Source organism: Aythya ferina, assembly GCF_964211825.1.
Source record: "Aythya ferina genome assembly, chromosome: 7".
Taxonomy (NCBI): Eukaryota; Metazoa; Chordata; class Aves; order Anseriformes; family Anatidae; genus Aythya; species Aythya ferina.
In genome coordinates this window covers 20,023,053-20,047,882 of record NC_140302.1, presented here as the reverse complement: position 1 = coordinate 20,047,882, position 24,830 = coordinate 20,023,053, and the positions used below count along the sequence as shown (strand labels likewise).

Genomic DNA, 24,830 nt, shown 5'->3' with positions numbered 1-24,830 from the left:
ACCATGAACACTCAAGCAGAATGGAGGCATTGAGAATAAATCTCTTCCCAAGGAAGCTCTACGGCATTTAATGTGTAAAATGAGCAGCCTAAACATGAGTCATGTTCATTGTTTGGGCTGGGCTAGGAAGAAATGAGTGAGCAGATGGTGATGAAATGGGCTGGTGTGTTTAATAAGAGACTGAAGCTAATTACACCTGGAACTCTCATCAAAGGTGTGGGATCTTTCCTGGTAGACATCTGACGTGTTCTTGCAGAGAGTTTGAGTTGTATGCAAGTGGGAAGTCTACTGACTGGCAAACTAGCTACTGTTCTCAGTTACTTGTTTCCAAGTTTAGTTTTCTTACTTTTTTTTTTTCTTTTTTCTTTTTTTCCCTTTCTTCACTAGTGAAATTTTCTTTTCTTTTTCTTTCCCCAACCCCCTAGTCTGTTCTGCTGCCTTCCTTTTTAGGCAACCAGAGGCTGTTATTGCAAAAATAACAAAGGAAAATGCTTCTCTCTGTTGTAACTTGTTCTGTCAGTCTCCCATAAGCTGCTGTTCTCACGTTTACCTCACTGGGTTGGGTTTCTGAAGGCAATTGTTTCATGCTACCACGCAGAAAGCACTTAAAGGAAATGTAGCTTAAGAAAGCGAGATAGCTACGTTTTAAGTTAAATATTAACCAGAATTAAACAAGCTCAAGAGCATTTCAAGTGAGGTTAACTTGTTGGGCTGGTGAACAAGAAAGAACTCAAGCAGTGAAGAATAGGCATGGGAATACTCTATTCAGAGGTACGTGACCATTTTCTGCACGGTAACTGAAGCTATTGGAGCTGTGGATATACAGTAGTCCTGTAGTTGTTTTTTTTTTTTTTTTTTTTTCCTTTCACATCCTCACATACACAGGCTTAAAACCATGGAAGTTCTTTTCCTTTGGAAATGCTGTGCTTTGGCTATTACAAATTGCAAAAGTACTGTTTGTAGGAGCAAAGAAAGTGCAATAACCAGTATAAGTGTTGTGACTTCACAAAGAAAGTATGTGTTTGTTCAACATTTTTTTGCTGTTCTGCGTTAATATCAGAGAGATTCTGAGCACTGCATAATTAAGGACTGCAAGCAGACTCCTCGGCTTCTGTTGAATACAAATAATAAAGGTAGTATCTGAGGAAACCCCCTGTCCCAGGACTGCTTTAGGAAGGTGATTTAAAAAAAAATATAATAATAAAAAATAGCTCTTTATGGGTTTATCCTCAGACTATTGTCCATTTAGCACAACTCTGGATTTCAGCATAGGTGCTACCTAGACTTACTAGTTGTTTTATAACCTTTCCATCTGTGCACTTGGAAACAAATGAAAGTTTCAGTTCTTTTTGATTGTGAATACAGTGAGTTGTACTGCTGTTTATCTTCCTGGAGATAACATCAGATAGCTGCTCCTTTAAAAGGTTACATTTTGATGCTGAAAGCCACCCTTTTATTTTTAAAAGGCTATTCAATGAAATTAAACATCTTCTCCTCTTTCAGTATTATGGAAAGCTTGAATCTGTGCATTCATATGCTGATAGGCTGAGTAGATTGAGTCTTATTCTGAAAGTATTTGTTTCCTCTTTCCAGTTCTACTACTCTGAGATAGTACTGTACAAGAAACCAGTCATCTAGCTTAATTAAAGTGGTGTTTAGAGAATGCTCAAATGCTGTCTCTATCTTCCATGCTTGTTAATTAATAATTTCATATGGTTTGTTATCCTTCCTTTAATTTTTTTTTGAGTGAGAGGTAATTTGCTTGGTAAAAGCAAATCATTTACACCTGATAAAAATCTACACAAGTGCAAATAAGAAAGTCCAAGTTTTATTTGCTGAGAAGTATGGAAGGGATAATAGTACATTCCTCAGCATCCCAAATATGATTTAGACTTTCCTGTTAAGTTCATAGCATGCCTCTGCATGAATTTTAGCACACAGGAAGACTTTGGATTGATTCAGAATATCTGGATGTTATGAAGTGACTCCATTTTTGTCTAAACAGCTGGTGTCTGATGTAACTTTGGCAATCCCTTGCAGTTCTTGAAGGAGAAGGCAATTATCACCTGAAATTATTGTTCCAGTTGCAAGACCAGCTTTACCTTTAGCTTCTTCTCTAGTGGCTGAATGCTTTGTCCTTAGTGCTTTGCCTCACACTTTTATGTCATGTTTGGTAGAATTTGCTGAATATCTGGTAGCCTACCACTACCTCAGCAAATCTAAGCAGAGGAAAATACAAGAAGCTCTGAAAACAAACCAGGAAATTCACATGTGGCAATTCATCTGAATCTGAGCAAACTACCAGGTCCTGATTTCGGACATATGACCCATAATTGAGACTATAAATAAACAATTCCATAGAGGCATTGTCCTTCTATCTGACATCTAATGTTTTTTACTTTCACCCCTTATCTGGTGATCTTGTACTGAGTGATTTTAAACATTAAAATCTTTGTCTGTCCTATGACTACTTCTCACCTTTCCTGTAGCCTCAGATACCGAACAATGCAATCCTCTTCTAAAGGGCTCGTAAAATGTGTTTGTATAATGAGAGATTCTGATCTAGCTATAGAGCTTTTGCTTAAAAGTCCATATTCAGCTTTTCTTTGAACACCTGACTTGGGTGACCATCAGTCATTGCCATGTGTAATCCTCAACCCCAGATTTCATAATAACCATACAGGCAGGCTCTTGCACAGCATTGTGTCTGTGGCTGGTTCTTCCTGCAGAGCACTGAAAGCTCTCTGGAGATGCCAATGTCCTTGAGTGCCCCTTGGTGGCTGCTCCCAAGCTGAGTAAGCTTGCTGTCAGCCTTGTATCCACACAGCCAGGTTTTGAAGAGCTGCCAGGTCCCCCTTCTTTCACCTCCCACACAGCACGGTCCCCAGTGCCTGCCCTTTGTTCTCTTCAGTCGGACAGAGCTGTGTGCTCTGTCCATGGAGGGTCTGAGGCAGTTCCTGGTTTGCCCGATCCTGCAGCAGGGAAAGGGCACCCCTGGTGAGGGTGGGATGAGTTTGGTGTTGGGGTTCTGTGTTCTCTGGCCTTCTATCATATGTTTTGTGCAGCTGCTAGGTTCTGGTGTGCAGCTTGTGTCAGTGTAGGTGGTGCTGCAGGAAGGTGCGAGCAGAGGTGAGGGGATTTGCTGTGAGACTGTTCAAAGAGGTGCTCACTTCGTCTTTACCTGAGCTCAAATTGTTGGTCCTGCTCCCTGCCTTTCAGACCTGGAGCTCTTGTTTGTATCTTGTTTGTGCTTTGTGTAAAGCCTTGTCTCCTCTGCTACGGTGAAGAGCAGGACTAGGCCTCTGCTGAGCTCTCTGGGGTGCTCAGGTCACTGGGAGCTGACAAGTAATGTGGTGTAGGGGAGAGCCATGGACTGCAAACCTCTCCAGAAACTGAGCTCAGTTCCCACTGATACTTTCCTCAGTTTTTTTTTTTTTTTCTTTTTTTTTTTTTTTTTTTTTTTTTTCTCTTCTCTCTCTCTGGGAGCACTGGCCTTAGTATCTCATGTGCCTAAAGAGAGGCCATAGACTTATATCTGTCCTCCAGTTGGCAGTGCATCTGTAACAAGGAAACTGTGGCGGTTCTCCTGGCTGTTATACCCTTCCGGGCAAGAGCAACAGCTATTTGAGACTTCTGCTGTCATAGTCCTGCACTTCTCCACAGCTGAGTCAGTCTCAGTCCAAGTTGTGAATCTTGGATTTTTCTGATACTGCCTTCCAGTTGCTCTGAGTATGCATCTTGTGAGTTTTTTTCCCTCTTATGCATGATGGACAGCTAACAGTAATAGAGTAACCATAACATCAGAAGCTGCTTGTTTAGCTGCGCCACTACTGAGACAGGCTTCCTACACTGTGGAAATCTGGGTGAGGGCTTCCTGACTTACAGTCTCCTTGCTTTTCTGTAGACATGAAATGTGTTTTCTAGGGCTTAACATGGAATCTACTGTCTGTACATTACATTGTCAGAACTCTGTAGTTGCCTCAGTGCTCTTTGTTTGTTTAGACTGTGATAAAGGATAAGAAATAATAAATAAATAATAAAATAATAAATAAATGTATTATTAAATATATTATTGAATCAAAATATTATTAAAATAATAAATAAATAAATAAATAATGAATTATAAATAATAAATCCATAAATAAAATGATAAAGGATAAGAAAGAAAAACTGTAGGTAATATTTAAAGAAAAGACCTGTTTGAAAATATAAATAAGGTGAATGTTTTTTAATGTGAGAAAAATTAAGCTAACAACTGGAGGGGGTGGGGAAGTGGCTCAGTGTTCAGGGCTAGGTCTTGTAGCATATTTAGACTGTGATAAAGGGAAGATGAGAAGGAAAAACTGCTGGTGATATTTAGAAATGCCCTATCCTGGAAAATGATGAAGAACCCCGGTACAGAAGAAGAAAGAAAAGAAAGAAAACTCTTCCTTTTGAATGGAGAACTTCAAATGTTACCAGTCTGCCAGACTTCCCACTGTTGGGCTGTGTTAGGATACTAGAAACTCAAAGCATTCTTGTTATTCTCAGCTTCATTTGCTGTGTGTCATCTCTTACCACCATCTTCTGGAAGTCACCTAGAATTACAACCTCTGTCAGAAATGCTTGGCAGTTTCGTAGCATGTGCAAGTAAAAGCCAGGATGGGCAGTACAAATGTCTTAGTGAATCATATCGGTTGATGAATATTATCTTCTCTTTTCAGCCCATTTGCCAAGCAGCGTATAATAATGATTTCAATGAAGTTCAGCTCCTTTTGGATAAAAACAGCAATTACGTGAATATCCAGGACAGCTTTGGTGGAGATACCCCTTTAATTTGTGCATGCAAACAGGGAAACAACAGAATAGTTAGCTATCTTCTAAAAAGAAATGCTGATGTCAACCTCAGAAACAAGGTAAGTGGCCACAGACTCGCCCTTTGCACTGACTGCTCTTTAAGACTCTTGGAGTACATGTGTGTGAACATTGCCAGTACTTCCAAACCTTACTTTTGTTTCCAGCTGAGGCATGTCTAACCCCTAAATTGTAATTCAATAAACCTTTATGTTTCTTTTTATCTCCTCACTTATTTTCCTGACTTGCCAATGCACACAGGATACAATAAACATTGCCAACCTGAAATTCTTTCTATGTTCATGATCCCAGGTTAGGTAATACTGCATGGCATCCCCAGTATATTCTGCCTGCAGCAATTTGCATTTGTCCTACACTCCAGCTTATTTCTGTTCCTTCTGTTCCTCTTTTTTTTTTTTTTTTTTTTTTTATTCACCCTAGTAAAAAGGAAGTTCTGAAGGACAGCCTGTCCATTTTTCTTACAGCATGTCCATTTTGGGCCATGATGTAACACCATAACCTAGTTTGTAAGACTCCAGTTTGAGGAACTGTAGGGTGTTTAACATGAGTGTTCTTTAACACCCAAGTCAACAGCTCTGCCCTTTACTAGCTCTGGTACATGCAATACTCAAAGATTTTGAAACTCTGTTCTCACTGAGAGTCTGCTAGGGGTCTTGCTATTTCCTCTGTGTGTATCTCTATGTGACATTGAGCTCTTATAAGTCTCTGCAGCCAAGTTTGCAGACATACTTTTGGAATCCTTTGGATCCCACATCCTTCTTTCATGTGGAGTCCAGTTTTCACGGGTCTTTACAAGTTAAATGTGCTACCACTTGAAAGAAGCAAAATGCATGTGCCAGTTTCTGCTTGAAAATCAGAGAACTATTTATAGTAGATAACCTGGGGAAAAAAAAAAAAAAAAAAAAAAAAAAAAAAAAAAAAAAAGATTGTGAAATATAAAAGGATTGAGTATTGTCAGTATTAAACAAATATAATCAGATCAGTGAATCTGATACTAATCAGAGTTATTTTGTATTTAGAAGGACCGCACTTGTCTGCATTATGCTGTGAGAAAACGGTTTACCTTCCTTGACTATGTGCTCATCATAATACTCATGCCAGTTTTGCTTATTGGATATCTTCTCATGGTGAGTCTGGAGGAAAGCAGAAAAGCCCCGATATCTTTACATTTCCCCTTATAACCTTTCTTATGGTGATATTTTAGGCCAGGAATGCTTACAGAATGCTCTCTTTGAAACAAGAACTGATGGAGAGCAATGGAAGAAGCAGTGTTTTTGCTACAAGTGTAACTGTTGAAGGGGCAGAATTGTATCACTGCATCAGTTTGGCATTTGTAGAAGCCAGACAATTTTATTATTGTTATTTTTTAAGGAAAAACAGTATCTGCCAACATCTACTTAATCATGTATGCAGATGAACTGTCTCACTGTGTTATTCTTTTCCTTGCACCAAACAGATCTCAAAAACTAAGCAGAATGAAAACCTGATCAAGATGTTGCTTAGGGCTGGAGCTGATGTTAATGCTACAGACTTTGTAAGTGGGATTATACAAACGTAAATATGGCTCATATGCATAAAATGTTACTAAAAGCAAACTTCAGAGTCTTCTGGCTATAAAATACTGCTTCCAGAGTAGGACCAGGGACTGAACTGATTTTGATGTAAAAGGAAGATTCAGTTTTTCACATTGACACTTTGGCAGGAGTTTTGTAATGTACACAGCTAATTCTCCACTGACAGCTCAGTGCAGCTTTCTGATCAAGCTTATTATTTTCTTAGCTTTAGAGCCAGAACAACTGTTGTTACAAACACAGCATCTAAAAACCAATGTGATGTTGTTGGATGTGCACTTTTACTTTTTACTTTAGACTATTATAATTGACTATCTGCTTCTTCACTGCTGTGGTATGTACCCCTGGAGGGAATGATTTTCTGTTTTTTTGTTTGTTTGTTTGTTTGTTTGTTTTAACTTTGTCAGTCCCTTTCTGACCAAAGTCTCTTAGAAGAGAATCCAGGCCAGCTGGGTCAAAATACTGATGTATTAAATACCTGATCCTATAAAGATTCTAGTAATATAAGGATCTGGGTTTATCACCATTTAAGAGTTCTTGGACTGGAGTAGATACATGGGCAAAGGTCATGTCCCAGTGCTAGACCCTGTGTCTTTTCTTGGTTTTCAGAGTGCATTGATCTACCACGTGTAATGTCTGTGTTGACTAGTCTCCTTGGGTGTGGCAAAGAGCTACTCTCCTCTAAGGTAGAAAAGGAGAAACCACAATTTCACCAGCAATCAAATTATAAAACACTTAAGCAATACTGTTTGCTCAAACTTAAGACATAGTTGTTGAGCAAAAGATTATGGAATCTTTTGAAATAAGTAAAGAACTATTGGCTTCCTGATAAAAGGTATCAGATTTGTTTTAGCAACTACATCTGAGGAGAGGAACGATTTTTTATTTTCCTGTTGCTCTTATGAGAATGTATTTTACTGTGTTGTGCATTGGGAAATGAGATACGTTTTTAATGCATTTAGTTATTAGGGGAAAAATGATAAGGCATAGAGTAAAATTGATAGAATTAACAAAGATCTAATAAAGAAGTGATAAAAATAAAATTCTTCTGCTACTGTTTCCCTTCAGTCTGGTAGCACAGCCCTTCACTATGCTTGTGAAATGAAAAACCAGGCAGTCATTCCTCTGCTTCTTGAAGCTAATGCAGATGCCTCTGTAAAGAATCAGGTAAGACAGTGGAGTTAATAACTGTATTTCCTTATCAAGAGGGTGAATAATTACGTTGTAGGCTTTGGTTGGTGTACAGCAGTTAAAAAAACAAAACAAAACAAAACAAAAAAAGACAACAAAAGGTGCACAGCTTCTTGGCATCAGACTTGTTTGCTGTGGGGGTATAATACAATATTTGCCCCTTTGCCTTCATTGGCAAGACCAACTTTAAAATCCACATTCTTCACTGTCAGATTTCTTCCATTCAAAACTGCCTAGATGTTCAGTGGATTGGCAGATCTCTTAGCTGTCTTTAGAATACCTCAGCCTAACTCATAGCTGTGATACATTTGTTCCTAAGATGCAGGCTGCAGGGAAGTATTAAGAGCCCTCCTAGGTGCTTTGTTGAGCACCATTCTTCTGAAAGGAGCTAAGTCAAGCAGCTGCTGTCCTCAGAGAAGCTCAAACATTGTCCCAAGAGATATTGGGAATACCTGTACTGCTCAGCTGAGATGAGCGAACTTCTGCCTGTATAGATCTTGAAATCAGCTCTGCAGTGTCTTTGGACATTAGCCCCAGGAAACAGTGGATTGGCTATCACTACCTAAGTGGGGGCAAGGACTCTGTCCCTGACTTTAGCAAGACTAGTATTAGACCTGGTATGTTGGTATTTATCATATTACAATGTATTTCATCTGTTTCTTTCAGGATGGGGAGACTCCTTTAGATATTGCGAGAAGATTACAGTTCAGCAACATTGAAAGCATGCTAAGGAAAACTTCCTAGTGCTGGATGGGGTGCTATCAAGGACTCTTGAACATGCAGAAAATTACCCCATCTGGCAATCCACCTCTCACAACTGCAGGAGTCCTGCGGAGGACTGCGGTCTGGTACTTGATAGAGTTTTGGTCCAAATCGACCTGTTCTTTGCTGCAGACTTTGACTGTTTTTTATGTGACTTGTCAGTACCCCCAAGGCTGTGTGGGTTGAAAGGAGTTCATTTGCTTCTACTAAGCTGTGAATGACTACAATAATGGTCAAAATATTGCCCTTCGCATCTGCTCCCCCAGTTTTACTGCTTGACTTGCACAGACAAGCAAGTCAATGGTAAGACTTCTGTAAACCTAAACATTGCACATGATTGGCAGCTGATGGAGTAATAAAATATCCTTTAGTGTGTGTTACTGGTTCTTTAGGGGATATGCTTGACAACTGAACAGTATACCACAGCAGCTTATATAAGGTCTGGCACCCTTCCTCTTAGTATTTCTTTTCCAACAATGGAAATGACTTGTCAAACAGATCTCTCTGTTCTACCTCCTTCCATCTCTGCTACAAATTTCACACACCTTGTTGCTGTGAGGGAAGTTTTATCTTCTCTTTTCTCAGATAAGAAAGAGCAAGAAGAGATTAAGTTGTTGAAGTCCACAAACAAAGCCAGTTCCCAGGTTGCTTTAATGCATTAATAAATAACAATGAAAATATGTTAGTCTCAGAAGAGAAGCAAGTGTCTAGACTGACTACCTTTCCAATATAAACAGTTTACTAATAGAAAATAAATCAATAATTGAAATGCTGATGATGGGAGCCAGATGTGTCATTCCCAGGGGACTAGACAGGATAGTATGTTTTTAAAAGTGGTGCACACAGCAGAGGATGCACATACCAAAACAATAATAATAAATTCATGTTTCTTCTCTTGCATATATGAAGGCAGTAGAAAACCAGCAGTCATAAATGATTTGTAAATGTGGCCTGGCACTTTGCGATTTAATAACGTACTAGTAAAGCGGAATCTCTCCTTTCAAACACTGCTGTATCTTGCTTCCTTGGTCTAATGGATCTTTGTTTTTATTGGCAGTTTTGACCATTTTCTGTAAGCTGTCATAAGTTTAGAAAATAAGTGCCATGATCAACGCTGCTAAGGCCTCTAGACTATATGTATGAGCAAGTTAGCATGTGTTTTCCGTGTTGCAGAAAGCCGGTGTATTTTTCAGTGTACTTGTCCTATTGGATACTGATTCCAGCTGCAGAGGGTCTTGATTGAGCAATATGGGGTCAAGGCCCCACGCAGAAACACCTGGGAAATAAACTACCCTGTCTGAGCCTATAGCTATATATAATATATATATAGTGGCTATACCATTTTGGGTATAGCCTGGGGACAGTATCTACCAGATCAACTTGTAGGTCAGTAGATATGAGGCACTTGTTTGGTTAGCATGGATTTAGTATGGATTTAGCTGCTATCTCTTTGGGCTGGAAGGGAAAACTGTCGACTGTTTTCCTATACTGAAGAAATTTTGTGAATACAGAATGATCAAGACACAGTATTATGTAAAAGTCAAAACTGAAAGCCCAGAGTGCTTTCAGCAACTCAATTGACAGTGTCAAGAATACTATATGGGGAGGAAGCTGTATTGCTTGGAGTGCAGCTTGCCTGATGCATCTGCATCTCCTCATTCCTCAGCTGCCACCTATGGTCTTTTTTTTTGGGGTGTTTAGAGTGTATGAACAAAGCCTTGGGTGATGTGTGATCATAGAAGGCAGTAGGAAACTGGGATGAGTCCAAAAAGAAAAGGCTGACACAGTTCTTCTGAGGTTGCTTTCCTTGGTATTTGGAAGTCATTGATTGTCTCCTCAGACTCTTATGAGTTAAAATAATCTTGTTGGTCATGACAATGTTGGTAAACATGAAGAGGGAAAAAAGAAAAAAAAAAAAAAAGCTAAGCTCTCTGGCAAGTGGATAAATTATTTAATTTAAATAAAGGTGAGTTGTTCTTTAACAGACAGATGAGCAAATCCCATTTTTGTGTCTTCATGGGATAATGGTGCTGTGGGATACATAAGATACAAAAGAAAATCAGTCTTGTACAAATAAAAGCTGTCTAAATTAAGTGATCCCTGAAGAGTAGGCCCAAATATATTTGTGTTTTCAGTTTTCATTCCCATACACATTAACCTTCTTAGGAAGATGATGGTCACAACAACATAATGTAAAACCTCAGACTTTGTGGAAAGCAAGAAACAAACAAGTACATGTGAACACCTATTGTGGTATTCATTATGCATGTCTGTGTGTTTCTCTTTTCCCCTTATCACCAAATACAATTTTTGGAAGTTTATACTAAATGAATCAACACTCTACACGTGGTTTCAAAGGTATTTTATTATTAGTTCAATGATTTTCTGATACATTCTCTCAGTCGCATCAAGACCCCAGATGAAATCAAGATGTCCCCACTCAGGAAAGTGCTTATGGTAACAGAGATTAGTAATCTGAGAAAGTAGCTTTGCAATGTCTTTTGGACCTGCAAATTTGTCTTGTCCGCCACTCCAAACAGCAATGGGTGTGCTTATCCTCTCTATGTTGTATACAGGAGGAGTAGGCTGCAAGAAAGGGAGGAGACTTTAGTGCATACTGTTATATCAGAAACTGTGTTTAGAGAAAGGATGCTGTGCAGACATCTCTCTGTTTCCCTTCTGCACTCGCTCCAGGAAAACAGCAAGGGTCAAGCTGCCCCTCAGTTATGTTTATGTCCCTAGCCCTGGTCCCCACCTACTCTGGAAGGGAACGATCCATCCTATTTCTAAACATTTCTGAAATGCAAGGCAAGAAATTGTCCTGGAGTTTGACATCTGTTCGTGCTGTTCAGAGGTGGGCATAAGGAAAGAGCAATGTTTCTGTTTATCATGGAAGGGCTGTGGAGCTTATTCGTGTGCATACTTAGCATGAGTACTTTAACTTTTGCTGGGGCAACAGTTGGTCTTAGTTGTTTTGTTTGTGACTTACTGTGACTTGTTACTTAACAATATTGCCTTACCTGCTTGTGACAACCATATTGCCTTACCTGGTTGTATTTCTTCATGTTTTCCTTTGAGCCATAGTCATAAGCCTGGAATTGGCCTGCCTCTGATATCTGTGAATATTTTAACAAAGATAAAATGAAAGTGTTAGTGATAAGAGACAGAGCAGAGTGCAGGAGGTATTTTCTTCCCTGTGATTGACCCAAGGCTCAGATGGTGGCTTGTGGCTTCCTCCTACCCCTTCCTCCAGTTTCAGGTTTCCACAGGTACTGAGGATGGGTCGTAGGATGAGAGGCTTTATTGCCTTTGCCCTTGCTAGTGTTCTCTCCTCATCCTCAACTATCACCCTTGTTATGTTTTGTTTTTAAAGTGCTGTTTGACTAAGTTAACTAAGGTGGTGTTCCCGTTTGTGATGCGGAGTTGTGCTCAGTTTTCACCTTGGTGGGAGGGCCAGGCTGTCTAGTACCTGTCAGGGCTCTTAGTGGCTATCTAGTGTAGCTTATGATTTCTCCTCCCCTCCTCCCACAACTTGTTTTGTGTGTCAGCAGTGTCTGGTCTGCTGACAGGAGTGGTCACATTTCCAGTGCCTCTGTAATTGTTAGAGAATTTGGCTATATGTAATTTGTGCTCTGACAGCAGTTTTGAGGAGGGACATTAGACATATGGCCTTTTGAGCTTCTCTTGTCTAGAAGACATGCCATATGCCCTGTAGGACTGAGGAGTGAAGAAGTGTATACATATCTGTTGTGTTTTTATTGTTCTTTTATTTTATTTTTCCACAAACCTGACATGTAATTTCATTTTTAAGTGACTGTGTAATACATGGTGAGAGAATGCCAGTATCTCACTTGGATTTTGTGGTTTAGAAAATCTTGACTTCAAGGCTTAAGTAGTTGGGAATGTGCTAGAAATATACTTGGTATATCATTGTTTTTGCTGTTTTCTTCTATAGTATCTGTGTTTACTTTCTAGCCACTTGACTTTGTTAGAGGTTGACAAAATAGGCTGCAAAGCCACTGACTGTCAATGGTTTGGTCCTCATTTCCTGGCTCTGGGTGGATGTATCCCGAGTGACCTACTGTCAGGAATTTTTGTCAGAGGATGCACACAGATATTTTACACCATCATGTTTGTAGAAACGGGGGATCTGTCTAGAGGATATGTGCAGATGGATCCTGACTCAGTGTGTGAGTTACCTTGGAGGCATGCAGTGATGTGCTTCTGCTCTGGAGCTTTTTTGCCCTGGTCTGATTCAGAGGACAAGCAGAAAAGAGCTCAGATCTGCCCGTGTATAAGTAGAAGCCCACCTTTAAAGAATTGGAATCCAGGAGATGGACACTGGCATGAGTGGCTAAGATGGTTTTCTAAATACCTGGCTGTTGGGAACAAATTTTGCATGTCATGTACTGGAGCATTATAAAGTAGTTCCCCACTTTTCCATTGTGCCAGCAGAAGAACTTGTGTGGTTAACTGGCTTTGGGAGGTGATCCAGGCTGCAATTAACCTTCTGGGAGAAAAGCTTTAACCTGGATCACTTTGTTCTGGCTCATCCCCTGGCTGCTCAAGTTTCAGCTGTCTTCCTACTGTGCCTTCCAAGTGCCTCGACTGTGCTCCTCTGCAGCTTTCGAGGCAATTGCCTTCACAAATGGAGCTGAAGGCTGGAAGCCACTAGACCCTAACATGCAGAAAGGTCTGATATGAAAGGGACAATGTGGGTAGTGGTCTGGTGAGTGATGGGAAGCAGTGCTTCCTTTGTGGCAGCTGCTTACGGCACTGTGCGAGAAGACATGTTGGGTAATTTCCCAGAACCAGCACCTGTGGACTTCCCTATAGGCTGTCAGTTGCATAAAAAGCAGTAGTACGAGTCTGCTTATGTCAGTACACAGTTATACCTGATGCCAGTGAATGATGTTCTGTACTGATGTCCCGGCTGGAGAATGTGCTACCAAAGCATCTGTTCGACTCTGGAGAGAAAGCAGAAGTGTTATAAAGGTAGGGATTTACTGTTGTGACAGAGTAAAGCTGTGAAGTACCTGAGTAACGTACTGCTGCTGTGTTAAAGCCCAGTTTTAATAGGATACTCAAATCAATATAATAGTCATATCAATATCAAACTGAAGACTGATAGGCAGACTTAGGAATAGCTGGTTAATGGTACACATCTGCATGCAGAGCTTTCTCATGAAAGTGCATCTGTTCATGAAGATAGTGACACTGTGGAATCACGTGGTTCCTTAGTGGCAGGAAAAAACGTTCCTGTCCTTTCTAAGTAGAATCCTCACCTTACATTAACCCCTTCACAGACATAAGTCTTTGAAGATTTGCTTTTGTCTTCACTTTTCTCCTGGTGCTAAAGAAGCCAGCTTACAAAATACAGACTGCCTTTTCTTCTGCCTGCATTTTTATAGTTCTCTTGAGGAGATGTTCTAAGTCCATCCCCTCAGGTTCCTCCTCAGGCTTGTTATCTTGCCCTGAGAAGCTGGTTGGTGACTTAACACAAGTCAAGAAAGATCCTAAAAGGTTTAACTCTGTTGTTCAAAAAGGCTGTTATGCCTTTAACTGCTTTTGCATTGAACCTTTGAGTCTCATTGCTTTCCCATATGTGCTTTTATAAGTCGTCACAGATGGAGAAAAATGGGCCTCAGTCTTTCGAGAGATTTTAATAATAAGCATTGCACAGGCCAGCTTCTGCATACTTTGGCCTCTGTAGAGGGGAATTAAGACTACAGGATCCATATGTTGGCAAGTATAGGGCCAACTCTCCTGTCCGTCCTGTCCCCCTTACTAGCCCTTGTGAATCCCATTGTGCTGCACTCCTCAGGCACAGGCAGGGCATTTCTGTAGCCCTCTGTGTTATGGACTGAACTGTTGGGCTTGGTTCTGAGGACAGCAAAAATGGGATGTGCTCCTTAGGGTAGTTCTTTGGGACCATGTTCTAATGCAAGCAGTCTAAAATATGGGAAGAGAAGTGGAGCTTTTCCTGTCTTTTAATTATTCCAGGGTTCAGAAGACCGTGGTGTCTGTGTGCTGAGGAAGAACACTGAAATCTGACTCCATCATCCACTGTCTCTTTTTGAAGAGCATCTGTGTATGACCAAAATCTGGTCAGATTGGCTTTAAAAGAGGACACAGATAGAGACATATGCAGTATAGCTCCAGACTGAATTCAATCCTTTCTGCCTGGTTTTTGGTCCCATCATTAGGTCTAGCCCTATTTGGTGCTGTTCACACAATGTCCTGCATTCCCTCAGCCTGCTGAGAACTGTTGTGTTTTATGTACATTTACATTTGTGACAATTACTAGTTAACGATGGAGTGCAAAATGCAGTTTCCAAAATGGCTTTAGTTTTACTTTGACTAGGTGTTGTTGCACGTACTTACCGTGTTCAGATTTTGTATGTTGCCCCCAGCTATATAACAGAGTATTTGGCCACAAAACTTATCCATGTTTGTACAGAACTCCGTCACAGGTCCTTTCATAAATCCAATCTGGTGCATGGTTCCTTTCCAGCCAAGTGTTAACTGAGGAAAGGGAAAAGTGTGACACTTTTTTTTTTTTTCTTTTTTTTTTTTTTCTTTCTTGTTACAGGAGCATTTTATGCAGGAAACTGTTGCTAATATTCTTGCCTCTTAACACTACAGTCAGAGACTTCTGAAACAGCTTGCCCTCCCAGTACACCTTAAAACATCTTCTTCCCCGTAGTGCACCACATGTCCTTCCTGACTCATATTACTGTCTTCAGTCCTGGAGGAAACCATCCTTCCATTTCTAGTGTAGTGATCTCAGTGCTCACTCATTTCTGAAGTCTGAGATCATCATGGCTGTTATTCCAGCTCTGTTTTAGTTCCTCCTGCACAAGGCCAGCATGATGTTAGTTAACAGCAAGAGTCCTATGACGAGACAGTTTCACAAGTCTCCTGCTTCACTGGAACCCGCTGCAGCAAGCCCCATCTTCCTGTTCTCCAGTGCTCTGCCCCAGAGTTTCAGAAGAGATTTTTCAACAGCACTTTGTTCATCCCAAGCATCTCACCCCTTTGGAAGCACTTTGGCTCGGGTTGAGGAACCCTAGAAGGGTAAGATGGACATTGAGCCTCTGAGGAGGAAAAAAGACATACCCTGAGCAGTGCTGGAGGAAGATTTGCTATCTTCATCAGAGGGCTTGTAGCATGCGTGCAGGTGGTTACTGGGCCAAGAGCAAAGAACACTTTTATCCTTTCAGCCAGCTCAGGATATGTAGAAAATGCTATAAAGCCTACAAACAGAAGAGAGAGCCTGAGTTAGTGAAGACATGTTCCACAGGCAAAAACAAACGAATAAGCAGTAGGTAGCAAACAAGAAGTGAGACTAGATTTGTCATCGGTTGTCTCTTTGTCTTTGCTGTGTGTTTTAGCTAAGGCAAGTGTTGATGCTAAATCCTGAAATACATTTTATTTGGGAAGCAGAGTTCATCCTGAGGTTGACAGCATATCTGGACATTGCTTTTATTCAGTTTTTGCAGGTGACATGGCTAGGAGGTTTTTGTGATAAAATCAGATTTCCTCACAAAGCTATTATTAAAAAATGTTTGTTTGTTTGTTTGTTTGTTGTTTTTTTCATATTATAGTCTCTGAAGGACTATGTATGTTTGTGCTTCCATGGGGCAGTAGAATAACATGCTGAATACTGGGAATTTTAAACATTTTCAACTGATTGCATCAAAGGCAGCTGACGAAAGCATGAATGGAAAGTTTGTTTTGCCATCAGAGTCTTTAAATACTCTTATGAGAGGAAAAGAAAGAAAAGGCCTGGAGATTTCACAATATATGACTTTTCCACATTTTCTTCTCTTTTTCCAGGCAATTAACACTAATGAATGGGCAGTTGATCACTTCTAGTCAATGTTCATTCACGGGTCTTGCACATAAACCATAAACATTAGGAACTTTTACCTGGTGCTGAAAGAAAATTGCATTCGAACACTACAAAGCTGGTTAAGTTATTAATACTTTTTATTTCCTAATTTTCAGTCTCCAACAATGTGTTTTTAAACAGTAACATGGACAGTTTTATATACACTCATGAACTGTGCTTTTAATTGTAGGATTGGCAATAAGTCATACAACTTAGTAATGTGGAGGTTCTTTTTACTTTTCTCTTCTTTGAAATTTTGCACTTATGTGCAGTTTTTTCTTACTAGTTTTTCCTTACACTTCACAAGGAAAACAACTGTATGCCTTAATAGAAAAGATGAACTTAATGAAAATTCTTGTTGCTGAGAATTTCAGAATAGTGCCCAGTGTCAGTACTTGGAGTACCCAGTAAGGACTGGCTTTTATGTCTCTAATTATTGGTTGAACAATGTTTAGATCTACTATTAGATTTATTTTCTTATTAATGGTAACCAAATCTGGCTTTAGAAGTGTCACATTTTGCAGCCCTCAACTCAGAAGGCACTTCTCCACAAATAAGAACAATTGCCGAGGCAATGGGGAAACTCTCCTCCTGATCAGATGGGAACACGAATGATTGTGAACCATAAATGTGCTGACCTTACCTGATGCGGTGCCTTCAGAGTGACCAACATAGTATACATCCTTCTGTTCGGTTTTATTCATGATGAAGTACAGCTCTGCTGGAATATCATATTTACCCATTTCATCAAAGCTACAGAGGGGAGAAACACAAAAAGCTGGCAGACTGTTTGGCTATCACAGTGTGTGTTACTGAAATGTCAGTCTTGTTCATTGCACTGGGCAGGACCCATTCAAACAAGACAAGAAGGGGGCAGAAGGATGCAGCCGTACTGACAGGTTGCCTGATGCCTCAGGCTCTCTGCAGAGGAGGTGCAAATTTTGTCTGTCATATGTGGCCCTTGGGGAAGTGAATTTAATCAGTGCTTTCACTAGCAGGGGTTACAAAACACGTTTCTCTCTTGGTTGAATTAAGCCGTGAGAGATTAGAGATTTCTAGACAGGGCTGCTAAGCCTGTTCCAGCTTGCTTTCCTTCTCACAGTGCTGTCTCCCTTTTTCTCAGCATCCCCTTTCAGTTCCCAGTGTCTGAAATCTCTTCCTCAGCCAGTACTTCCAACCACAATTACTAGTGACCATACTTCTTTGTCTTGATCTTTACTGTCCTTGGCTTGTAACAAGGACCCTGTTCTGATGATGTTTTAAGTAAAAAAACCTTTAGGCTGAAGCTATCTAGTTCCCTTGGACTTTCTGTCTTGAATAATTCCCCATCCAAAGAGTACCTGAACTGCCAGAACTCTTTCTGGCTGGTTTTAAGGGTCTTGTGTTTTGAAGACCAAGTATTCCCTCGGCTGTTTCCCAACCAGACATCGTAGCCGGCATCTGCAAGGATGAAGCCTAGGCTGTTGTTGGGCAGGTTAGAAATCCAGTGGGTGGCGTCTCCTAGAAAAGCATGCTGTAGGAAGACTGCAGGCTTTTGCCCTGGAAAAAATTAAAGTATTCTCATATTGGAGCAGTAGTTAATGTCATTCTGAGATTGGAGTACAGGGTTTAGTCTGTGAGAGGCTTTAAATCTTTCCTGCTTATAGAAGCTCCCAGGAGAACTGTATAGATATTGGGCTGAGAAAACCTAAGAATTTGTCACATGCAAGCAGTTTAACCATTTAGTGACAGGAATGACAGATAAAAAATGTAATGAGGTGGCCAGTCCCCACCTACTTTTGTGCTAGACAGCCAGTGTACAGGTCCTACATTGAAACCAGCTATCTACAGCTGAAAAATGCTGAAGGCAGAACAGCATGTGGAAAAGAGTATCCTGATTTGTGTAGGAGTTGGATCTCAGACCTTCCTTATGTCCTATGCCCATGTCACACCTGTATTTTGCATGTTCCTCCCACTGGGAATTCTGAAAACAGCAAGTATGTATCCATCCTCAGTGGTAACTTCATACTCCTCACAGGGGTATCCGTGATACCTGATAATTTCACTCTGTGGGAAGCCAAAGGAAAGCTCGTTAATATAAAAGCCATCCCCTTCTGGAGCATAAACAAGCTGAATGGGCAGGCAAGGCAACCAAGTGTGGAGCTCTTGTCACAAGGAACCTGATGAGACCACCTACACCTAATTTTGCCAGTTCTGTGAGCCAGAGCAAGGGGTCCTGGATTACTTTGTGTTGTGAGAATCTACTGCTCGAAGAAGGGGTTAAGCTTCTCCTGCCACCATCCTGAGCAAACAGGTTGTTACCAGAGATTGTTAAGAAAGATGACTTTATAAGAAATTCACAGTTATAAGTATAGCCCAGCCTCGTGTTCATCATGTTCAGATAAACGATGCTGTGTGTGCTCTGGACACAGTCTAAAGCTGAGTCCTGCTTCTGGGGTAAAAATTCAGCAGCCCAGACCTCCAGGGCCCTTCAGCAGGTTCAGGGGAGTTGCTTGTTAGAGTTGGTACCATGGTGGTGGTATTGTGAGAGAAACTTTAAAAGAAAGGCGGAGAAAGTGCCACAACTTACAACATTCATAAAGTCTTCAGGGTTGCGGTGCTTCATGTGCTGTCTTCCCTCTGAGCCAAGAGTGAAGGGTGCTGTGAACCCTGCTGAAAAGGCAGCTCCCTGGGAGCAGAGCAGCACGAGGAGGCACCACATCTCGGGGCTGTGTGAAAGAGCAGAGGCATGTGCGTTTGCTGTAGGAAGGGAGAGCTGGGGAATTCCACAGGGATACCCAGGTGGGGAGTCTCTTGGAGGTTGCCTCGGGTGTTCCCCAAGGGGCTGACAGAAACACATACCTTTGTGAGGAGGGACTGTCTACAGACCACAGTTGCAGAATGGTAGAGGGAAACACCTGGGGACACCTTCTGAGAATATGCCTGAGCATTTTGTAGAGGACAAGTGAATTGTGGTTGGTAAGCATGGCCAGCTCCTCCATTGAGTCAAGCAGAAACTTGATATGGAAGCATAGTCACCTGGGATGACGATCACCCAGACTGGCTACCTATATGTGCCTCCACCTCTCTGCCAGCAGGAGAGTGAGAGGAGAAATCCTTTTTCTTCAGGAATGAGGTGGTGGAGGTTTGGTGAGGGCCCTCTTTCCACCTTCCCCCTCCTCCTTCAGAAGCAGTGCCATTCCTGGTGCTGGTCAGCAGTGTGCTAGGGTGAGAGATCAGCCAGGGAAGATGGTGAAGAGTTATGCAGGGGCCAGGAGTGATTCAGAGGCTCAAAGAGGATGTGTAATGGGATTAGCGGAACAAATTTGCACCAGACCAGTGCCAGCTTGTACTTTCACCATGGGTGATCTGCCCCAGACCATGTTACAGTTCTTCTGGAAATTAGTTCCTCTGAGATGATGGTGCTAAAAAGATGACTATGTGTGGCCACCAAAAAGCACCATGAGTCAGTTCCCAGCCAACCTTTCCTTTCAGGCTGACACTGGCTCATCCAGGTCTTCATTCAGCATCCTCATGAGCATCTTCATCAGCCCTTTGCTGCCCTCTTCATCCAAAAGCCTCCTCTGCTATCCCCAGATAACTGCGTTTGTGCTTCCGCTACTTCTGAGCCCAAAGTATCTGTCTTGAAACTGATGCTTATCACCACTGAGAAACTGTGGAATGATTCATTTTTAGAGCAGTAAACAATGGAGACTGCCTGCATGTTGCCATGGCCCTGTATCCTTTCTCTCTTTGAGAGAGCTGTCATTACAGATCTTGTCTTGGTCACAGGGAGGTGACACCTTGCTCTTTCCTGGGCCCACTGATGATCACATGGGAACTTTTCTGAATAGGAATTAGAGAGTGCAGTCTATCTAGTGCCAGATTACACTGATACCTCCTACCACAGATAAGATTCCAGGCCTTAGTCATTTTTCCCCACAACTGAGTCAATGAGTATAGGAACACTGCAATCTGTGAGCCTCCCTGACCTTTTTGTCGTCATGCAAATTTTGTTTTTCAAGTTCCCTAGGAAAGGGAAGAGCATGTTATATGCCATAGGAAGCTACTGAGTGTGCAAGTATGAGCTAAAACTGCAAGAGAATGGCAAGAGAAGTGCTATTACGCACAGTGATCCTTACTTACAAGAGAGCTGCAAGGAGGTGGGATAGGATTTTTCTTTCTAATGCGAAGAACTGTACAAAAATGATTCATCCATGAAGCTCACAATTGGGCTTACACTTTCTGGAAATGCCCTTATACACTTAATTATTATTGTGTGCTGAACCTGCCTGTGTGAAGAGAGAATGAGGGCTGGGAAGAGAAAAGTAGCAACCATTCTGCTTGTAGATAATAATCTTAAAGGTCAGGAAGGCTACCTAAAGTTCAACAACAGATTCCCTGGATGAGTAATGCAACGTAATGTTTCAGCTCGTCAGGGCTTCTTGTAGGACTGCCTCACCAGTAATGACTGGGGACATTGCTGCTTGTGTAGGCCGGGTTTCCTCAGAACAGGGCATGCTTCTGTGACTGAGGGGTGTTTATCCTAGCTCACCTTTCTGTCCATCCCGCTATTAACTTCTGATGTCAGTTTCTGTCAAGTTTAACACTGAGATACAAGCCTGCAAAGTAGTGGGGCTATCAGGAACCCTTGAGTACTGTTTGCTGGGAATGACTGTTCAGTGGGGTTCGTGCCCAGCTGGGGGAAGGCAGCTGAGGCATGTTCTGCAACCAGCTGAGCAGTCAGCATGGGTAAACTAGCCAGCTAATCAGCATTCATATGGCTCCAAAGTAGCCATGGCATGTGTGGCTGGTCAGGAGGGTTTGTGAGGGAATTTCATAGGAGACCCATATGAATTATAGGTTGCGTTAGGAAGTTAAGCAGTCTTGGGAAACAAGTCCTTCTGAAACCACACGTTGGTAGGTCCACTGAACACAGAGAATCCAATTTTTAATGGAGGACAGAGGTCCTCATGCAGTCACATTTCTGGAGTCTGCTTCTAGTGTAAGACATCTGCTATGGCAAGACGTGCCACTGTGATGTTTATTTCAACTGGGAAATGGAGCTGTCGATCAAGGTAAGAAAAGAGAGTACTCCCTGGCAAGTAATGAGGAAGGTGATCAGGATCTGTGGGGTGACGGAGAGGTACCCAAGCACTCTCTGAATATCCATATAGGAGAAGGAATTCTGACTTTTTTCTATTCTTCAATTTAACCTTCAAATTTGACTGAACAAATTGAAAGAAGCCAAACCTCCTGAGTCATCAAACAACTGGAATGAAGCAGAGTTTGGAAACACCCAAAGCTTTAAACTTCACATCAAAACAAACACCATTCAATTCCCTTTATATGTGAAATACTTCTTAATTTTTGTTGTCCAAACAGGAAGCCTCCCAGCTACACACTGAGTCAGCACAACACTCTTTTCTGGTTTTTGCCATTTTGCTCTGTTCTAATGGGAATAAAACATATCTCCTTTTCTGTGCAAGAGGGAATAAAGCATTTTGCTAATGTCTCAGCTTGCTTTCAAATCACTAGCAAGACTAGCTGAGGCAATGTAGAGGCAAAATTACTTCGTTTTTTTTAGGGCAAACTTTTCTCGATGCACTCTATTATCATGTAGCTCAGCTGGCATAACTCACAGACTTCCAGGTATTCACCTTTTAAATCAGATACAGCAGGCTAAGTAACATCAATCTTGGCAGGCCAGTGCTCCCTTAAGCTTCAGGAGCAAAGGCTTACAGTTAGGAGCTTTCAACAGCCATTTTTTATTGAGAGAAATGAAGTCATAAGGAAATATTGGACTTGGTAAACTCATAAAAAACATACATAGAAGGAAAAAAGGTCAGAGAGAGAAATGCCCTTGAAAGATCTTTAGGGACTTTTAAGATTTGCTGAAACTAAGTTATAAGACTTGAGAAATTTATCCATCTAGCTTTATGCTTTAAGCAGTATAAAACTTACTTCATATTGGCTGTAAGGCATACACACACCAACCACAGAAGCAGCTATGACTGAATGCATATGAGAGTCTGCTGGCTTACTGATAAAACATACATGTGCATGGGACTGCAAGAACAGAACATCCAATTTACACACACAGCTGCAGACCTTCATCCCCTTGCTCTCAGACTGAATAAAACAAGTAGAGAAAAATGAAATAGTTGCACTTTCTTCTTTTTCTTTTTTCTTTTTTTTTCTTTTTTTTTCTTTTTTTTTTTTTTTTTTTGCAGGTTGAACTTCTTTGTTTTCTGACTTGAGCAGACACGCACTTCTGTGCGTAGCAGTAGGCTTACAGAACAGAGAAGAAATAAGCTGTCTATTCTTACAAGCAACGACACAAAACCAAGACTGCAAAACTTTATGGAGACAGGCAGCAGAGAGAGACCATGATCATGTATGTACAAGAAACTTACCTCTGCTTTGACTTGTGTCCTCTGCTGCAGTTCCTTGTCTGTCTCCACCAGCAGACTGATTCACTGGCAGAAACCTATGCCAATAAAAGGAAGTCAAAACACAATGAGCACTTCAGGGTAGCAGCAATGAGTGTCATGAGTTGGCAGCATGTATTGAAGAGCATGTTTAAGTGCTGATTTGGCAGTACTTCAGAAGTGAGGAAATCTTTGTGATGAAAAAGATCTTCCAGTTAAATTCACAAAACCATGGAGCAGGAGAGGTTAAGAATTGCTTACATACCAGTGGTTACGATACTTAACACAGACCTGGGCGTCCCAGTTCCCTGAGGCTGTGGCAGACCTCGACCTGTACTGTTGCCTGTCTCGGTGGCTGCTCTGAATGTAATGTTTTAGGATGAAGAGGAGGAAATGTCCAGCTACCCTCGACATACTCTCTCAAGAACTCTCTTTCTGCTGCTACTTTGCATTTATCTATGTTAATTTTAAATTTAGCACTGCGCACACATTCCCAAATACATTTTTCAGTGAGCACCACTGCTCCTGATACCCATCGTACTCTAGATCAGTCTCTCAGAGTTGACATGGCTCCTGCAGGGATCCTCTGGTGCCAAAGAAGGCTTGAACACTTCATATAACCTTTCTTACAGGGAGGAAGGGGGGGAACAAATAAGGGTTCTAGTTTCTCCTAAGCCATTTCCATGAACTCTGAAAACATAGTGTCCTTAGAGACCTCTGCCTAACCGCTGAGTTAATTGCAGACAGCCCAGGGGCTCAGCGCTCACTGAAATTGGCCTGGTGGCCGTGGCCAGAAGGACACGTTCTGTGTCCCCAGGCAGCAAGGCTGCAAAGTAGATTTCTCCTACCTGAACACCAGTCCTTTCAGCTAATTAAGTCATAAATGTCTTTGGAAGAACTTGTATTTTGTCATGGACTGATGAGCATTTAGAAGAAGACCGGGTGAAAGGTATGTGTTCTCAGGAACATGTCTGCAAATAACATGCTGCCACTGGGTGGTGGAGAAAGGAGAGGAGTGATGTAAGAACAGGGTGTCAGAGTAGCCACAGTACTGTGGTTGTGCTCTACATGCAAAGCACAGAACTGTCACACTTTGGGCTGTGATAGGGTTAGTTTTTTTCATAGAGGCTTGTATGGTGCTGTGTTTTGGATTTTTAATGAAAATGGTGGTGATAGCACACCAGTGTTTTAGTTGTAGCAGAGCAGTGCTTACACAGAGTCAAGGACTTTTCAGCCTCTGGTGCTGCCCTGCCGGTGAGGAGGCTGGGGGTGCACTGTGAACTGGGAGGGGACACAGCCAGGACAGCTGGCCCAGACCACCCAGAGGGATGTCCCATGCCATAGGACACCATTATCAGCAACAAAAGCATGGATGAAGGGGGGGATGTTTGGAGCGATGGTGTTTGTCTCCCCAGTCTCACCATCAGGCCTCAGGAGCCCTGCTCTCCTGGAAGGCGCTGAACATTGGCCTGCCAGTAGGAAATAGTGAATGGATTCCCGGTTTTGCTTTGCTTGTGTGTGCAGCTTTTGCTTTACCTAGGAACTGTCCTTATCTCAACCCAGGAATTCTCTCTCACACTTTTACTTCTCTGATTCCCTCCCCCATCCCACCTGGGGTGAGCGAGCGAGCGGCTGGGTGGTGCTGAGCTGCCTGCCGGCGCTAAACCACAACAAGAGCATTCTGTAGGATGACGGAAAGGGTGATTTCTCAGTGAAAAGCACTGCAGCTCAGCAGCTTTGATGTCTCTGCATGACAAAAACTTTCAGCAGAGCATAAATTCATCACTCAGAAGGGCTCTGAGACATGATGAAACATGTCTGTCCTCATGTCCCAAGGTGGGATCAACAGTCCCCATGATGTTTTCAATGCTCCTTGTCCAGCCTGCTTTTATTGGTTTTCCACGCCAGAAAATTTAACACCCTGACTCTTATGTGGTCTCCCAAGTAGCAAAATAGGGGTAGAACTCTGATCTCTTTCCCAGGTGAATCTGAAGGATGTTCTGACTGCTTTCAAACATACTGCTATTGCACTTCCAATCCTAAGTACTAGAAACTCATAAATAGGCCTCAAGTCCTCATGCATTTCCCTCACAATCAGTAAGTTAGTTGATGGGCTTACTCTCTGGAATGCTTTGTCCCCAGGAATTT

At 41.7% G+C, this 24,830-nt stretch overlaps 2 protein-coding genes across 5 annotated transcripts; one reads left to right on the top strand and one right to left on the bottom strand.

Moving 5' to 3' along the window:
* Window positions 1-553: 553 nt before the first annotated feature.
* On the top strand, window positions 554-8,758 carry ANKRD22 (ankyrin repeat domain 22; the record flags this gene model as incomplete). 3 transcript variants are annotated; one of them, XM_084526216.1, is made up of 6 exons in its annotated part: window positions 554-771; window positions 4,704-4,895; window positions 5,874-5,981; window positions 6,311-6,388; window positions 7,494-7,592; window positions 8,283-8,758. In XM_084526216.1, 6 exons carry the CDS (start codon window positions 751-753, stop codon window positions 8,358-8,360), a joined length of 576 nt encoding a protein of 191 aa, XP_084382342.1. In that variant the 3' UTR covers window positions 8,361-8,758. The 3 variants fall into 3 exon arrangements, with proteins under 3 accessions (XP_084382342.1, XP_084382343.1, XP_084382341.1); XM_084526217.1 differs by lacking the exon at window positions 6,311-6,388 and having other exon boundaries at window positions 563-771; XM_084526215.1 differs by lacking the exon at window positions 554-771 and having other exon boundaries at window positions 4,680-4,895.
* A 1,967-nt stretch (window positions 8,759-10,725) lies between these two features.
* Window positions 10,726-23,623, bottom strand: LOC311439902 (lysosomal acid lipase/cholesteryl ester hydrolase-like). 2 transcript variants are annotated; one of them, XM_084526205.1, is made up of 11 exons: window positions 23,531-23,623; window positions 22,668-22,741; window positions 18,842-18,980; window positions 18,204-18,318; window positions 17,613-17,811; window positions 16,916-17,025; window positions 15,498-15,634; window positions 14,763-14,903; window positions 13,274-13,345; window positions 11,426-11,494; window positions 10,726-10,964 (listed from the first exon to the last, which is right to left on the bottom strand). In XM_084526205.1, exons 3-11 carry the CDS (start codon window positions 18,971-18,973, stop codon window positions 10,731-10,733), a joined length of 1,209 nt encoding a protein of 402 aa, XP_084382331.1. In that variant the 5' UTR covers window positions 18,974-18,980; window positions 22,668-22,741; window positions 23,531-23,623; the 3' UTR covers window positions 10,726-10,730. The 2 variants fall into 2 exon arrangements, with proteins under 2 accessions (XP_084382331.1, XP_084382330.1); XM_084526204.1 differs by lacking the exons at window positions 22,668-22,741; window positions 23,531-23,623 and adding an exon at window positions 19,114-21,675.
* Window positions 23,624-24,830: the final 1,207 nt, after the last annotated feature.